This window comes from Hemicordylus capensis, chromosome 13 (assembly GCF_027244095.1).
Source record: "Hemicordylus capensis ecotype Gifberg chromosome 13, rHemCap1.1.pri, whole genome shotgun sequence".
NCBI lineage: Eukaryota > Metazoa > Chordata > Lepidosauria > Squamata > Cordylidae > Hemicordylus > Hemicordylus capensis.
Genome location: NC_069669.1, coordinates 14,416,535 through 14,434,210, shown reverse-complemented (window position 1 = coordinate 14,434,210; position 17,676 = coordinate 14,416,535). Strand labels below are relative to the sequence as shown.

General features: G+C 52.0%; 2 protein-coding genes across 4 annotated transcripts in view; one reads left to right on the top strand and one right to left on the bottom strand.

The window, feature by feature from the left end:
* Nucleotides 1–4,890, bottom strand: part of LOC128336649 (testis-expressed protein 2-like) — a 28,016-nt gene extending 23,126 nt beyond the window's left edge. Inside the window, exons 1-2 of one of the 3 annotated variants that reach the window (XM_053276637.1) lie at nucleotides 4,360–4,890; nucleotides 3,549–3,868 (exon numbers count right to left, since the gene is read on the bottom strand). The gene's annotated coding sequence lies outside the window, so the exon portion shown is untranslated. Of the gene's footprint in view, nucleotides 1–3,333; nucleotides 3,511–3,548; nucleotides 3,869–4,359 lie in introns of all 3 variants that reach the window. The other 2 variants (XM_053276636.1, XM_053276638.1) reach the window with 2 other exon arrangements.
* A 3,220-nt stretch (nucleotides 4,891–8,110) lies between these two features.
* MSRB1 (methionine sulfoxide reductase B1) lies at nucleotides 8,111–16,217 on the top strand. Its single transcript, XM_053276941.1, has 4 exons — nucleotides 8,111–8,272; nucleotides 10,110–10,252; nucleotides 11,060–11,175; nucleotides 12,395–16,217. The coding sequence occupies exons 1-4, from the start codon at nucleotides 8,218–8,220 to the stop codon at nucleotides 12,399–12,401; spliced, it is 321 nt and encodes a 106-aa protein (XP_053132916.1). The 5' UTR covers nucleotides 8,111–8,217; the 3' UTR covers nucleotides 12,402–16,217.
* The last annotated feature ends 1,459 nt before the right edge of the window (nucleotides 16,218–17,676 follow it).

The window sequence follows — 17,676 nt, the reverse complement described above, 5'->3', positions numbered from 1 at the left end:
CTCAGGGGCTGTTGTGAGGATAAACATCATCATGCACACCACTCTGTGTGCCTTGGAGGGAGAGAGCAGGATATAAACGTAAAAATAAATAAAATGAAAATAAAATATTTGGCGGTCTTATCAGAGTGCCTTCTATGTGCATGACACTGTGCAAAGCGCAAGACGACAGATCCCTGCCCCAAGGGGCCTACAATTTAGCATTCAACACAGGGAGAGAAGAGAGTATGGAGGCAGTAGTAAACCAGGGAAGAAAGTTCAATGATTTTAACATGGGGCAGGATTGGGGGGATCAGAGGGTGAGGAGGCTTGTCAGAAAGCACGACCCCCCCCCTCCATTGTCCAGCCCATCTCATCTCAGACTGCAGCATTTGACAGAGAGGCTGTTAAGCCGGGATTTTTACACAGTGAGTCTCGCCCGGCTGAGAAAAGACTCCCCCAAGCTTCCCCAAACTTCACTGAGCAGGCAATGCTTCCCGAGGAAGTAGCAAAGCTTTCTGGTTCTCTAGTGCCGTTTGAGGTGCCCTGCTGGGAAGAGGGCAGAAGAAGAGCAAGCCCGGCAGCTGTTAGCCGGGCCCCATCCTGGCTTCTTTGAAGATCTGTGGCTCTCTCCTCTCATCCTGCTGAGACACACTGCAGAGGAAGGGGGGAGAAGAAGCCCACACTTGCTCGACATTCTCTAGACACCTGCCACGGATAATAAATTCCCCTCGGAGGGAGGGGAGCCTTGCAGAAATCTATCTGGGATGAATGAGTGACCTAATTTAAAGTGTCAGGATCCACCGTGGCCTCTGCAGACGGCTTTGCTGTGCAGATTTCAATGCACTGCCTTTGGGTGTCTCCTGGGGCCGTCCTGCTTCCCCCTCCCCTCCCGAGAGAGGTCTCCCTTGAACAAGCAGACCTGTCCCCAGAGGTCCAGTGGGGCTGAACTGCTGACTCGAAAGGGAGAGCTGTGTTCAAAGCACCGCTGTCATTTAGCCTGGAGTCATTATTAATCCTTGGAAAGGATATTTCCAAGCCAGTGTGGTGTAGTGGTTAGAGTGCTGGACTAGGACCGGGGAGACCGGAGTTCAAATCCCCCTTCAGGCATGAGACTGGCTGGCTGACTCTGGGCCAGTCACTTCTCAGCCTAGCCTACTTCACAGGGTTGTTGTGAAAGAGAAACTCAAGTATGTAGTACACCGCTCTGGGCTCCTTGGAGGAAGAGTGGGATATAAATGTAATAATAATAATAATAATAATATTTAGATGCCGTGACGTGTCTGCACCTACAAAGATGAGAATTGTTTGGACCATGTTTTTTTCCTGTGACCCTCTATGGATGCGAAAGCTGGACTCCGAAGATGCAAGATAGAAAAAAGCATTGACGCGTTTGAATCCTGGTGCCGGAGAAGACCTTTGAGGAGACCATGGACAGCCAGGAAAAGCAACGAATGGATCCTAGAACAAATCAATCCAGAATTTTCACTCCAGGCACAAATGACCAGGCTCAAACTATCCTACTTCGGACACACTATGCAAAGATCCGGCTCCCTTGAGAAGTCCATCATGCTGGGAAAGTTAAAGGAAAGAGAAGAAGAGGATGACCGGCAGCAAGGTGGATGGACTCAATGACGGCAGCAAATACTGAGAGACCTTAAATCATTTGCGGGGTAGGGATAGGAACATAGGAAGCTGCCATATACTGAGTCAGACCCTTGGTCCATCTAGCTCAGTATTGTCTTCACAGACAGGCAGCGGCTTCTCCAAGGTTGCCGGCAGGAATCTCTCTCAGCCCTCTCTTGGAGATGCCAAGGAGGGAACTTGGAACCTAGATGCTCTTCCCAGAGTGGCTCCATCCCCATTCACCCTGCCGGTCTCATTCTAAGGGCATAGCTGGGCCTACTCCAAACTGGCCACACACCTGCCTCTTTCTCTGCTGCTCACCAGTCTTGCCTCCCTCTTCTAGGAACATAGGAAGCTGCCATCTACCGAGTCAGACCCTTGGTCCGTATAGCTCAATATTGTCTACACAGACTGGCAGCAGCTTCTCCAAGGTTGCAGGCAGGAGTCTCTCCCAGCCCTCTCTTGGAGATGCCGCCAGGGAGGGAACCTGGAACCTTCTGCATGCAAAGCAGATGCTCTTCCCAGAGTGGCCCCACACATGTAGTCTCCCATTCAAATGCAAACCACCAGGGCAGACCTTGCTTAGCAAAGGGGACAATTCATGCTCACTACCACAAGACCGGCTCTCCCCTTCCTCTATTGTCCTCCCCGCCCCCCAACTAGCAGCAATCCCATTGTAAGATACTTGGGGCAACAATCTGTCTCCTTTTTATTTTGCACCGTGCCTGGCAAACCGATAGGGCACTATGAATAGTACACAGATGGCACTTTCTCCCTGGTTGCCTCTTGAAACGGCCTCCCTGAACACTTGCGTGACGCCTCCGTAAAGCCCACTTTTCCCTTGAGTCTTTTGGCCCAACCCCTTAGACCAGAGTTTCTCAAACTGGGGTCCCCCAGCTGTTGCTGGACTGCCGTCCCCATCATCACTGGCCACGGCAGCTGTGGATAATGGGAGTTGTAGTCCAACACCATCCGGGGACCCCGGTTTGGGAAACCCTGCCTTCATCCCTATACCAGGGGTGGGCCATCTTGGCCCTGTCCAGCTGGGGATAATTGTGGCTGGGGTGATGGGCATTTCAGTTCAACAACAGCTGGCGGGGCCAAGATTGCCCACCTCTGCCCCAAGCCCCACTGCTGCCATGCTATTGTGCATGCAACCGCCTAACAGCATACTCTTCCTCTGTTGACTCTCTGCCTCCATCTCCCTCCCTGTCCACTGTTGTCTGCTTTGTGTTGATACCTAGCTTGTAAACCTCACGGGGCAGAGACCTACACTCTCATTCTTTGTGGTGAACCATGGACTTGGGCGGCGACGTCAACAAACGAGCAACAATAAACAGTTCTGCAATTAAGTTAGACACACTGGAGCCAATATTTTGTCCTCCGCCCCACCGGCTTACATGCCCACGGGAGATAACAGCCAACTGCAGCACAGAGGCAGCGCACGGAGTCACCAAGGGGGCATCAACCACAGCCGGTGCGTCCATGCAGCAAGCCTACATTTAAACCATCACGCGTGACAATCGGCTCTTCTGCTGCGTGGAAGGAATTGCCAGTGGCGCTGAGCGCACGTGATTTGTGCTTGAATTCCTGAAGCCTCCCGGAAAACAAGACTCCCTTTCGCTTCTGTACATGCCTGCTCTCGTTCCCGGACATCGCTTCTATCAACCCTGAGAAAAACATCGCCGGCAGCAAAGCCTCTGGCAGTTCCAAAGGTTCCATCCCACTCACCCTTTCTCAGACTGAGGCCGTTTCACCGGAGAGGTGTCTGGTGATCTCTGTCCATTCATCAGTCCCACATCTGGACAGCGGCCTCCTTGATGCGCCCCCGCTCAGCGACACCTTGTGCCGGGGGCTGCCACAACTCTTGGCCGCGTCCTCCTTCCCCCGAGGAGTCCCTCAGCCCATCTGGAGAGAAAGGAAAAGGTGCAGCTGCCGCTTCTCACCTGACTTTGAAGTCCTGGGTGGCAACATCAGTGCATCGAGGACCGAAGGGGGACGCACTGCACAGCAGACAACCTTGCGACGCTGGAGAGCAAAGACTGCAGAGGGGAGCTGGGCTGGGGCAGGAACCCCTTCCAGCTACGGAGTCAGGAGAAGCGGGCCAAGTTTGCGGGGAGTCTTCGGTGCAGAGTTGTGTGAGAAGGCTGGGCTGGCATTTCTGCTGCTGCTGGCAAGAGACTATCGCAAGAGGCTGGAGGGAACGTGAAGCTCTGCTCTCGCTCTCGCTCTCTCACACTCCACATCTCTGGTTCTGAAGGGATATCTAGGAGCACAAGAACCTGCCTTATACTGAGTCAGACCCATGGTCCAGCTAGCTCAGGCTTGTGTACTGCTCTGACTGGCAGCAGCCTGCCTCTCGGCATGCAAGACACGGTTCATTTCACCACTTTGCTACACTCCGTCAAGGGGTGACCTCCCCAGCTACCCCAAAGAGAGCATCGTTTCAAAGAAGTCTCCTCTTGTGTGAGGTCAGCATTTAGCGAGCGACTGAAGAGAGCCAGATTTCTGCCTGTCAGTGCCAAGCACCGCTTTGAAATTAGACCAAGAGTTGGTCTCTCTGTCTGCCCTCCGTCACTGTAGCAGTTGCACCACACAAAGTTGTCTCACACACACACACATATCCTGCCTCTGAGGTCTCCAGAGCCGAACGACATGTCCAGCACTCTTAGCATCGCACACCGAAAACCGAACCCCGGAATCGCCACCATCCCCACCCAGGTCACTTAGCTCCTGACTGTGATTCGCCTTCCTCACCCCTTCAGGCACAGGATCCGGACTTCCCCCTGCCGGGGCCCGTGGGTCACCGTGATCCCTTTCACGAGGCACAGCAGCTGCTGCAAGATTATCTACCGGTCTGGGCAGGAGCATCTTGCCCGGAGCTCATTCGGACGGCTGCTTGCATCACTACCTGATCTGATCCCGCTCTAAGCCGAGATGCAGCTGCTCTGAAGCCACCGCTCTGACTGTTTCCAGCCTGGCCACGGCAGGCGGGTCTGGGAGCCAGGGAAAAAGAACCGCAGGCCGGTACAATGAGAACGGTGCCAGGGATGCAGGGAGCCGGAGAGCGAGAAAGCTGCATCCTTAGCTCATACTGGTGCTGATGCTGCAGCCGCGGTCCAATCGCAGGGGGGAAGGGATGCTCTTGAGGGAGGCCATCCCTGGCGGTGGCACACTAGAGCAAGGGTGACAAATCCACTTGACACATGGGTAATTCATCTCCGTGCTGCCTGTAATCTCGAGGATGGGAAGGAAGGGCAAACACAGTGAGATGAAGGCACACACACAAAAACACACACACACACACACACACACACACACACACACACAGAGTGATGAAAATCCAGCCACAGCCAGGCCCCCAAGAACTAAGTACTAACCCACATCCCCATATGCCATTGTTATCAAAGAGACTAAAAATAGAACCCTGCCCCCTTCTCAAGCCCCCTCCCAGGATTGCCTGCTGAAGGCCCCCCCCAGCCCACCTCGCTTCCATCAGCCTATGAACTGCATCCAGAGATACCATAAAGCAGAGCCGGCCAATCGCAGTGGAGAGGTGTGGCTTCCTCCCCACCCCCACCAGCCCACCCCTCACATTCTGCAAGATGGGTCAGCTCAGGACAGCCCAGCACAACACAACACAACACAACACACAGGAGTCCTGTCTCTTGAGCTTGAGGTTAAAGGGCGGGGGGGAATGAACCAACTTCACAAATGGCTGCCATGAAGATCCAGACGGCAACCGAGTCACTTTCGGGGGGGGGGGAGCAGCTGTTCCAAGAAAATCAACCTAAGAAGCAAAGTGGAGCTTTTTTTCCTGGTCTTTTCTTCCAACCGCATTTGTCAAATTGTGATTGAAAGCCGAGGGGAAACGGGCTGAGCACGAGGCCCTGACCCAGAGACACCTGCAATTCCCTTTTAATATTTTACTCAAACATCCAGTCTGGGGAAGGATGAGTAGCATGTGTTAACAATGGCTGCTCCTGGTGACCGGGGGGGGGGGGGGAGGGAGGGAGGGGGGACACCGTGGCCCCTCCAGCAGTTGCTCCACAAAAGCTAAGAGGCTTGAAATGTGCTTATTTCATGGTTTGCATTTTTAAAAAGTGTAAGGTCAAGGTAGAATGTGCCGTCGAATCGGTATCAACTCCTGGCGCCCACAGAGCGCTGTGGTTGTCTTGGGTAGAATACAGGAGGGGTTGACCATTGCCTGTTCCCGCGCAGTCTGAGATGAGGCCTTTCAGCACCTTTCTATATCGTTGCTGCCCGATAGAGGCGTTTCCCATAGTCTGTGAAACAAACATACCAGCAGGGATTTGAACCGGGCCTCTTGCTGTTCTCCATCAGCAGGAAGGAAGCGAGCTTCTTGTGATATTCAGCCACGCTGGCATCTCCCTTCGAGGAGCAGTGCCGTTGGCTTCCAAGGAAAAGGCTCTGCTCCATTTTCAGCTTCAGCCTCTCTCTCATATCCCATCACTTTCTCAAACGATACATCTGCAGTCATTTAGAATGGTCTCTGTATTAGAAATATATGTCAAGAGTGCAAAACACCTCCATTTCTGCCCCAAACAATTTATTTGATTTACAAACCACCTAATAAGACCCTTCCAGGCAGTTTACATAAGATTTTTTAAAAAAATCTAAAGCCAAACAATTAAAAGAAAAATATATAGGGGGGAAAATGAACTAAAAGCCTTAAGAAACAGATGTGTCTTGTGAGCTTCCTTAAAGGCTGCCAGAGAAGGAGAAGCTCTTGTTCTGGCAGGGATTACCATTTGGGTGCAGTTTTGTTAGTGAAATTGAAAGTTTTGCCTAGACGACCTTCATTGATTCTGTCACAGGATTTGTTTTCAAAAGTTCTGTGTGATACAAGATTTTTAAGACATGGATGCAGCCTGTCACAGAAATCACTGGGTGTGGCAATTTGGTGCTGCTTTCACAAAGGAGGTCCAGGGAAACAAAATATAGTGATGGGTCACTACCTCTTCTGCTTGCCCCTTTGTCTGACTTGAAATAAGAGGGCACGGCCGGAAGGGTTCGAGATTCTTCAATAGAAACTTGTCCAGGATTTCCGAGCCAACTTTTTAAGGTCGAAAGGAAGAAACACATCAGAAGGTGAACGAAGCCTGCTTCTTTCCACATGCAACTCTCAGGGTTACTAGCTAGAGGGGTTTCCAGAAGGGTTCAGAAGGGCCGGAAGGGTTCGAGATTCTTCAATAGAAACTTGTCCAGGATTTCCGAGCCAACTTTTTAAGGTCGAACGGAAGAAACACTTCAGAAGGTGTACGGAGCCTGCTTTTTTCCACATGCAACTCTCAGGGTTACTAGCTAGAGGGGTTTCCCAGCCCGTGACCCTTTTCATTCAGCCCATCTTAACAATGGATGCTGCATGCCCCTCCCTGGAAACAGAGATGTGCCAGAGAGATGGGGTGGTCAGGCGGTGACATTTTGGACACTCTAGCTAAAAACAAAGCAAAGCAAAGTTGACTCTCCCCTGCACTCACAGAGCTCTGCATTTTTGGATCTTGCAGTTCTAACCACAGACATGAAAAACGGATGGATGTGCAACCAGAAAGCTGACCAAGTTTTCTCTGAACCACCAAGGAACCTCACAGGACAAGGACTAGGGCCTTGAAATCAAGAGGGGTGGGTGGAGAGTGACCAGGAGTGGTTACTACCAAGGCAGTCCAGGAGTGCCAGGAGAAGCTCTTCCAGCAGATGCATCATCCCCTCCTCCAGCACACTTTCCAAACCAAAAGAATAGGAGGGATTTAATCTGGAAGGAGATTCCCCAACAAGCACTATCAAAAAAAAACCCCTCTGCAAGCCTGGCCCCTGGCAGGAAACCCATTTCCCCCGAGGAACCTGGTGCCCCATTTCTTGAACAAGTTAGGGAAGGAAAAACCTCGCTGCTGCCAGCCACGGGCTTTGGAGGGGTTCTTCAGCTGAGCCGCCGCAGGAAGGAACTTCGAAGTAAATCTGGCTGATATGTGAACGCACCCCCTCCATCCTGGAGAAGATGTGAGTTAAAGGGCTTCAAAAGCCCCCTCAGTAAACCCACCTGCAAAGCCTGCTGTCTGGGAAAGCTCTTTGGAGGCTGCTGTTGTTAGTTCTCTTTCTTTTGTTTCTAGATTGTTTCTAGTTTTTGTTTCTGGATTGTTTCTAGTTTTTGTTTCTGGATTGTCTCTAGTTTTCCTTTCGCGATGCTTGCCAACTGAGCTGCGGCAGAGGATCCGCTGAGGGATCAAAGGGCCGACAACCTCCGCACTCTTTAGCCCAAAGGGAATTACCTGTACACGGGGCGGGGGGGGGGACACACCTAATTTTGCAGCAGCAGCAGCAGACCCCAAACTTTCTAGACTCGGCCCTGCTGGACAGATCTGGGGGCAAGAACAAACCCTTCCCCTTGTAGGGAATGCAGCGCGCTCTGCCCCTGCGGGCGGCCCAGCGTTACCCGACAGCGACCCCTGGCGCCGGCCTCGCTGCTACTGCAAGCGGCGGCGGCGGCGGAGCGAACGCAGGAGGAGGAGGAGGAGCCGCCGGTTGTGTAAGGGAAGGAAGCCGCCCGGCCAAAGTCCCGGGACCGGCGACGCAGCAGCCGCAGCCGCAGCCGCAGCCATGTCCTTCTGCGTCTTTTCTGGAGGCGAGGTTTATCAGAGCCACTTCGAGGCCGGTAAGCGGAGGAAGAAGCGGGAGCAGCAGCAGCAGCAGCGCGCCTGGGCAGGGAGGCGGCGGCGGCTGGGTCGTCCTTCCTCGCCCTCCTCCTCTGACCCCAACCCGGGTCCCTGGGATGCCTCCCACCCTGGGGGCAGGCAGAGGGCGCTGCTGGGGACGGGGTCGGGGGAAGCCCCTTTGCAGGGGCCGCAGGCAGGGCTCCCCCAGCCCAGGCAGCCTCGACGGTCCCCACACGTTGCTGGAGTACTACAGTCCCCATCACCCCCCGGTGGCAATGGCTCAGTGGGTCCAGTGTTTCCTTTAACAGGGATGCCCGGATGTTGTTGACTACAGCTCCCATCACCCCCGGCTGCAGCGTACGCCTTGGGCCTGGTGGCTTCTTTTAACCCCAGGAGTTCCCTTCTCTGTGGAGCCTGATCTGATCTTTCCCTTTCGATCCTTGGCGGGTCATACTGGACGCCCCCTTTGGAGTCAGGCTGATGGCACCAGCAGGGACTGTTGTTCTTCTTCTCTGTATAAATCCAAAAAGGCTTCTCTCCCTCCCTGCCTCCCAGTTTTAGTTTCATTTGAGATAGGAACATAGGAAGCTGCCATATACTGAGCCAGACCCTTGGTCCATCTAGCTCAGGATTGTCTTCACAGACTGGCAGCGGCTTCTCCAAGGTTGCCGGCAGGAGTCTCTCTTGGACCTATCTTGGAGATGCTGCCAAAGAGGGAACTTGGAACCTTCTGCATGCAAGCAGGCAGGTGCTCTCCCCAGAGCGGCTCCATCCCCTGAGGGGAATATCTTGCAGTGCTCACACTTCTAGTCTCCCATTCATATGCAACCAGGGTGGACCCTGCTTAGCTAAGGGGACAAGTCATGCTGGCTACCACAAGACCAGCTCTCCTCTCCTTTGGTCAGCTGGAGCAGCTGACCAAATAATGAACAAATAGTTTCCAGTTACTGTGGCGTCACTGAGTTTGGGTGAAGTATTTGCTCAGATGTTTTTTTAGGGAAGTATTTAACAGGAGTGGCCCCAAGCTGGGATTCTTCTCTCCCTTCACCTTTTACTTTTGGTTTAGCTGCTGAGCTGCACTGGATAAGCACTAAAAATAAAAGAAGAAGCAGAAAAAAATGCTCCTTCCTCGTAATATTTGCTATCCCTAAAGTGCTCTTTGGAAGGATTCTTGTGAAGGTATTGATGCTGGAAAAAACCTGATGCCAGCAAGGTACTCTTCAAGCAGGCATCCAGGACATTAAGGAAAAATCAGTGAACAGGCTAATAATTATTGGATTCTTGCTGGCTGCTGTTCATGAAATCCCTTTTTTAAAAAAATCAAATGTGAAGGATGCTAATTATATCTTTTCTCCCCACTTGGATGTTTTCAAAAATTGCTCTGTTCTTTTTAAAATGGCGTTAAGTACTTCTTTTGTAAAAATCTTGGAAGATATATGCCAAATGCCCATCTTTAAGTTTATTTTTATAGTCTGGAACTTGATGAAGAAGAACGGGACCCAGATGCTCTTTGTTGTCAGCTGATAGCTGTTCCAAACTCCTGGAATAGGCATAGCACCTTTCCTGCCTGGCTGGGAGCTGAAAGGAACAGCCTTGAATTGGGCCAGTGAGAAGACAGGAAATAGTTTTGAGACTGGAAGGATTGGAGAAAGCCGCTAAGAGATTTCTGGCTGGCAGAAGCAGGTTGCTAGGACGTTGGGGTGCTGGACTGATGCTACCTGGACACTGGCCTGCAAGCATGTTGGCTTCCCAAGTGCTCAGTCTGTGCATTTGGCACTTACCTTTGGGCCCCCTCTGTGGCCTTACTCTCTTTGTTCCCTCTTATTTTGTGCACAGGCATATACGTCTGCTCCAAATGCGGCTACGAGCTCTTCTCCAGCAAGTCCAAATACTCTCACTCATCCCCGTGGCCAGCCTTTACCGAAACGATCCACGCCGACAGCGTCTCCAAGCATTTAGAGCGCCCGGGAGCCTTTAAGGTGAGGTCAGAAAAGCCCTTCTTGCTGGATTTAACTGGAGCTAGGGCTCAGCAGGCTTCCAGCCTGGAATGTGTTTTTAGTGCCTGTGAGAGAAGTGTTCCTCTGCATACGTGCAGAATGGCTTTCCTTCATCACTGAGTAGTCATAGTCGCCATGCAATCTGGGAGCTCAGGGGGTCTATGGTGGATGCTCAGGTGAGGACATGTGGCTGGCAGGTAACCAGGATAGGTGAGAGGCGTGGGTTCACACAGACAGTGAATCATGGTCTGGAGCATCCTGAGTTCTGCCATTCTACTGCGGATCCTAGATATCTGGAGCTGGTTTTTGCCCCAGGATCGGACTGAGGTCACTGGTGTGGCATTTCTTCACATAGGAACATAGGCAGCTGCCATATCCTGAGTCCGACCCTTGGTCCATCTCGCTCAGTATTGTCTTCACAGACTGGCAGCGGCTTCTCCAAGGTTGCAGGCAGGAGTCTCTCTCAGCCCTCTCTTGGAGAGGCTGCCAGGGAGGGAACTTGGAACCTTCTGCTCTTCCCAGAGCAGCTCCATCCCCTGAGGGGAATATCTTACAGTGCTCACACTTCTAGTCTCCCATTCATATGCAACCAGGGTGGACCCTGCTTAGCTAAGGGGACAAGTCACAAGGCCAGCTCTCCCACATGATCCCGCCAATGTGGGCAACCAGCATTCAACCACGATTCCTGTGACTGGGAGAACCTGCTCGTTTGATTGTTGTTAGCTACCTTAGACGGTCTTTTTAGGAAAGGTGAATCCTAGATCTTGACAATGAATGCTTTCCATCTAGGTCTTGTGTGGCAAGTGCGGTAATGGTCTGGGCCACGAATTCATCAACGACGGCCCAAAGAAGGGCCAGTCTCGCTTCTGAATATTTAGCAGCTCCCTCAAGTTCGTCCCTAAAAGGTGAGTGGACTGAGTAGCTGAGCTCCCGCTCTGGCTGGCTTGCAGAATCTGTGGCTTGTTGAATTCTAGCGTTTTAGAAGACAGCAGATGCCGTATGAATCCACCTAGTGGGTTCTGAACCTCTGCAGTTCCATTGTGCAAACGCAGAAATGGGAAGTGGATGTGGCATCATTTCGTCTCTTAAATCCGTCTGTTTCTCCACATTTGCTCCTTTCCGGATTTGTGCCTCCAACGTATACCGCAGGAAATCCTTGTCGGTGTGCATTGGGCCACATCCCGGTTTAGGAATTGGATCTGCCCTTTGACGTTCGAGCCTGGTGTTAGCTCCCCTGCTAACTGAGCCAAGAGGCACCTTTTTAATGTGGCGATTCTCTTTACTGAGCAGGGGGAGAGCAACTGGCCCCATCCATCCCCAGCACAGCATCCCTCCAGTGGCTGTTGCTAGCATCTATCTTATGATTTCTTCTTTTTTCGATTGTGAGCCCTTTGCGGACAGGGAGCCATTTTATTTATTGATTTATATTTATAGAAACTAGGGATGTGCACGGAACCGGGCAGGGCAGGCTTGAAGGTGGGGGTGGGTGGGTTCTGCTTTCAGGGCGGGGGGAGGGTGCACTTACCCCTCCCTCCGCTTCCCCCCCCACTGGCGCTCCATGTTTTAAAAGCCCACTGGGGCGGCAGCGTACCTCCCCGCCGCCCCATTGCCCCCTTTACCGGAAGTAGGCGGAAGTTTCTGATGCTCCTGCGTGCGCACCCAGTGTGCGAGCATGCGCCCACGATGTGCCCGCATCCAGCACGCACAGGCACATCGGATACTTCCAGTAAAGGGGGCAACAGGACTTTAAAAACACGGAGAGCCTGTGGGGAGGAAAGCAGAGGGAGGGGTACGTGCACCCTCCCCTGCCCTGAAAGCAGAACCCAACCCCTCGAACTGCCCGGACCGCTTCGAAGGCCCATAAAGGGGCTCCAACCCGGTTCCGTGCACATCCTTCATGTAAACTGCTTGGGGAACTTTTGTTGAAAAGTGGTATATAAATATATCCGGCATATTCGTTACAATGTGCGAGGAACCATTTCGGCACAAGAGTGGCGCTTGGTGTGATCAGTGGGGCCTATTCGCAAGGAAGTGTGCGTAAGCTTGCCGCGCGAACCAAGTGATAACCCTCCAAAGTCTCTTCAGAACCGTGGCTCTGTGATTCTCTCTCTCTTTCTTTTCCAGACAATAAGGGGAAGAACTTGGGGGAGTAAGCAAGCTGTGACGCCATCCTTGTGGGCCGTCGAATTGGTCGTTAAGACTTCAGACCAACCCACCAGCGAGACCCTTTGGCACAGCTCTCCTCCTTCTCCTTGGGTTGGGAATCTCTTTCACTGTCTGGCAGGACGGAGGTTGGTGAGTGGGAGGAAAAACGGAGGCTCTCCTTGAATCCGTTTCTTACCAAGGGTGGATATCGCCTCTTCAGCAGAGCCTTTGCTCACGCCTGCTTGGTGCCTTCCGTTTCCATCTTTTTCGTGGGCCGACTCCGATTCGGTTTCTTCTCCCCATACACCGGATGCTTCCTCCTGCCTCTCGGGCACTTCTCACCCGGGTGGTGATGCCCACTTTGCACCTCGGACCAACCTCTGGAGTCCAAGCGGCGCACCCTTCCACCCCGGCATGCAACCCCCAGTAAGAGGGACTCTGTTCTGAGCAAGACTTTAGTCCTGTGACGAACCAGAGCAGAAACCAGCCATGCAGCGCTGGGTCCGAGGTTGATTTCAGATGCCACAAACCCCTGCCTTGCTACGGCCTCTCTGGAAAGCGCCGTAGTCAGCAAATATGATTCCCCTATCTAATTGGGCAAAGTGGCACCTTTCCAAGAGGAGGGTCCCTTCTATTTAGCGGTGTGTGTGTGGGGGGGCAACTTTCCCTATTCAGCCCAGCATAGCATCCCCGCAGTGGCCCGTGTGTGTGTGTGTGTTCTTCTTTTAGCTTGTGAACCCTTTTTGAACAGGGAGCCCTTATTTTATTTCTCCCATTGCCTAAACTATTTTATGTTTGTTGAAAAGCAGTATAGAGATAATAGATAATAATAATAATAATAATACAATAAAAAATAATAGAAGACCAAAATAATCCCAGTAGTAATTGGCGCCCTAGGTGCAATTCCCAAACATCTTGAAGAGCAAGCACCTCAGCACCATCGGGGCCACAGAAATCACCATCAGCCAATTACAAAAAGCAGCTTTACTGGGAACAGCCTATATTCTGCAACGATATCTATAACAATTGACAATAAAATCCAGCCATCCCAGGTCCTTGGGAAGGATTCGATGTCTGGATAAAACACACCAGTCAATAACACCTGTCTGACTTTAAACAAGAAATAGTAAATAAGTGCTCCACCTCAGAGGCCTGTAGTTGCTGATCCCTCCTGTAGGACATCACGAATGTCATCGGAACAGAGGAAGCTGCCATATACTGAGTCCGACCCTTGGTCCATGCAGTTCAGGATTGTCTACCCGGACTGGCAGCGGCTTCTCCAAGGCGGCAGGCAGGACTCTCTCTCAGCCCTTTCTTGGAGATGCTGCCAGGAGCTGTGCCTGGGCTCAGTGGCAGTGTTGCAAAGGAGACGAGGGCAAAACCAGAAAGTGGTGTCCCCCAATTCCCTCCTCTGCCCTGGATCCTGGAGCACACTCCTCACTCAGCAACGCTAGTTGCCGGTTGATTGGTGCCTCCAAGGACATTGCTCTTGGGCTGCTTAGGCAGTTGGGCTGCCTTGAGAGGGCCTCAGAAAGATCCTCGGACTGTCCCATGCCATGGGGTGCCCTTGTCCTTTCTTGCCCTCCCCGCCGACCGATATTCACTCCGCTCCTGTCCCATTCCAGGGCAGGTCTTTGTGGCATCTGAAACATTCTGGGCAGTGAGGAGCTGCCCCCTTCCCCCCCCCCACCCCCCATTGCCATGGGGCATTTTTTTGTCGTGGGATCAGTGTATGAATTGCCCCATGAAAACCCTTTCTGGAGAGCAGGGGTGAGGAAGGTCTATATGAACCACCCAGAAAATGCCCCAGGTAATTGATAGTGGGTGACCCACCTTTGGCTTTGGGTTGCTGGGCTCTGAGCGCTGCCCAGGCTGTAGAAATTAAACCGATGAAGCTTCCCCTATCACAGAAGAAGCTCTACTCAGTGCATTTCTGCCTGTCAGGCAGCTGCTAAAGGTACAAGGGGTGGGGGGTGTACTGGCACCCTAGCTGTTATTTAATTTTTGCATACAAATAGAAATAAGTGATTTTAAAAAAACAAACAAAAAACTTGTGTGTGTGGGGGGCGGGGGTGTTGAGAAACACCCAGACCGGCAGCGGCTTCTCCAAGGGTTGCAGGCAGGAGTCTCTCTCAACCCTCTCTTGGAGGTGCTGCCAGGGAGGGAACTTGGAACCTTCTGCAGGCAAGCAGGCAGGTGTTCTTCCAGGGGAATATCTGACCGTGCTCAGAGATGTAGGCTCCCATTCAAATGCAAACCAGGGCAGACCCTGCTTAGCAAAGGGGGCAATTCATGCTGGCTACCACCAGACCAGCTCTCCTCCCTTATGACTCGGGCTCCACTCTGTACCACCTCAATGGTCATCAAGATCCAATCTGCATGTCCATCACAAGCAGAGACTACACAGCAGCACGGCCCATCGTCGAGTCACTCATCTGATTGCCGGATTTTGAAGACGTCACGTAGAGACGGGCAGACCTTGCTTGTGCTGAGAGCTACAGACCACTTAGAGCTCTGAGCCTTAATGGGGGGTGAGATAAGAGGGGTCCTGCCCCTTTGGGAGATGAATTGGGAGCACAAATGACTTGCCCTTTCACAGCCCCTGTGTGTAAGAAATAGACAGGCTGGCTCTTACAGCTGCTCAAAGAATTCCTCCAGAGGCCGAGGAGGTCAGAATAAAGGCTATTGCAACACAGGACCTATTACTCAGGCTTAAGAAACCCACATTACCTCTCTTTGCTCAAAGGGCTAATGCATACAATCCACTCGAAGCAGCACCTTTTCCTGCCACTTGGCCTTGCATCACAGAGGTCTTCCTTCCTGGGCCTGGAAGGCTTCTTGCAAAACCTGGACCTCTTTGTTTGGCCATTCGAGTCAGTGGCCACCCAACCCCACCCCGGCCCATGTTGGGGGCAGGAGCGTTTTTTAAAGAGGCCTGAAAATGGGATGATGGAGGTGTCGTTTCCCGAGGTGGGCACACTTATGGTTCCTCCCGCCATTATCTCTGGCCTTATAGGCTTTGGGAGTACCACGAAACTCTGCAAGACCTGGGGACAGAGAAATGGCTGTGCACACCACAAGGACCGACATCTCCCTGGTGGTATCACTTCAGTTCTCCTGCCTCTGTCTGATTAATCCAGGGTTTCTCAAACTTGGGGTCCCAGAAGTTGTTGGACTAAAGACCACATCACCCCCTGCCTCTGGCCATTGCGGCAGGGGACAATGGGAGTTGTAGTCCAACAACATTCTGGACAGTGACGTTTGAGAAACCCCGGGTTAAGCTGTCAGGACTTTCCAAGGGTTCCCCAGAATTGTAGTTCTTGGAAAGGCGGATAATTCTCATTAGATAAGGTCTTTGGTGTCTGTGGGTGACAATCCTATGGGCATCATTTGCTTTTTGCTTTTTCTTCCACTGTCAGTGGAAGTTCTGGATGCAAAGAGTCATGCCTCAGACATTTTAAAGACCTGCCTTGCACTTCAAAAGGCATTCCACCTCAGCTGCATAAAAACCAAATTCGAGGGGGCAAAGTTTTGTTTGGAGCCTCAGCTAATGTTTGTAGGGAATATCCCTTTCCTTGGACGTGTTGCAGAACCAGCAGTATTAACAGTTTAATCTGCATTCTAGGGCACTTGATGGATGTCGCTTTGCCTCCTGCGGCAGGCGCCAGTGAAAAGACCAGTGATATTAAATTCAGCTTTGAATGTAGCCTTCCAGCTCATTGTCTGAGCCTGGTTGCTGTTCTTATCCCTTCTCTGTAAATACAACTCTGATGATGATAATAATAAAGAACGTTTTCTTGGAGACAGAGAGTGCTTTGTGATACATCCTTGAAATGTACCAAATTGATCATAGGACTGCTGGGAGTTGGGAAGACGCCTTGCCACATGGTCTTGCATTGGAGAGTGGCCACTTGACGATGCCAGAATTCGCACTGGAAACATTTCCCAAATTGGGGAGTCTAGGAGGCCAAAGAGGTGGAGAGGGGAAGGTCAGGCCAGACTGGGATCAGATTGGGGCAAATCCCAAATGGGGCCCAGTCCAAAATCATGGGTCTTATCTGAGAAGCCCGACTGATGGGGCTGGGACAAGGATCTTGGGGAAAGATATGAGATTATATGAGCAAGTAGGAGGCATACAGTCTGGCAAACCGGGGTGAAGCTGGAGGGCTGGAAGGAAGAGCTCGAGAAATCTAGAACAAATCTGGGGAGCTCTACAAGCAAGTCCAGAGTCTGAGATTTCCCTGGCAAAGATTCAAGCCTGACCTGGAAGCATTTACAGACAGGCCAGGTCAGAAGCTAGAGTTGCCAGCACTCCAGGACTGGCCTGGGATCGCCAGGAATTGGCATCAATCTGCAGGAGAGTATTTGAAAGCTGGAGATGTCAATAGCTTGAGGTTGTGCAAAACATTGGGGGCAGAGTGGGAGGAAACTCTAGGGATTCCTTCAATCAGAGTTGACAGCCCTAGGGAGAGGTAACGGGGATGGAGTGGGAGAGTAATATTGCCCCCTTCCTCCCTGGCAGCTTCTGAGTGGCTCCTCAGAAAGGCCACTGGTATGGAGACCGAGAAGCTCCTGGTGGATCCTGATCGTAGAATCACAGAATGCTAGAATTGGAGGGGACCAATTGGAGGGGTCTTCTAGCTCAACCCTCTGCTCACTGCAGGCATCTGTTGGGCATCTTCCCTGCCAGACGGGACGGCCATCCATTCCAGCCTGTTTCTGCAAACCTCTAAAGAAGGTGCCCACCACGGCATGAGGCAGAGTGTTCCACAGCTCTTGCAGTTAGGAAACCCCTTCTGCCTAGCCTAAATCTAGTTAAGACTAGGCAATATGAAAAGCAGAATATAAATCTATTAATAAAACGAACCAGCAGCCCCACTCCTTCCCTTTTCTTTTCTGGCTGGACAAGCCACTCCTCCTTGAACTCTTTGGGAAGCTGGTTACAACTTCAGCTGTTCATTGGATTTGGGTCTTAGGTTCAGTCCTGCTCTAAGGTTTCTGCTCAGGGCCTCTTTCCGGGGAGGCTGCTTGCTTCCAAGGTTCAGGCAAGGCTGTGTCGATGGTGCCTGACTTGTAAAAGCAGAGGTAGGAATATAGGGAGCTGCCATATACTGAGTCAGACCATTGGTCTATCTAGCTCAGTATTGTCGACCCAGACTGGCAGCGGCTTCTCCAAGGTTGCAGGCTGGAGTCTCTCCTGGTCCTGTCTTGGAGATGCTGCCAGGGAAGGGACTGGGAACCTTCTGCATGCAAGCCGGCAG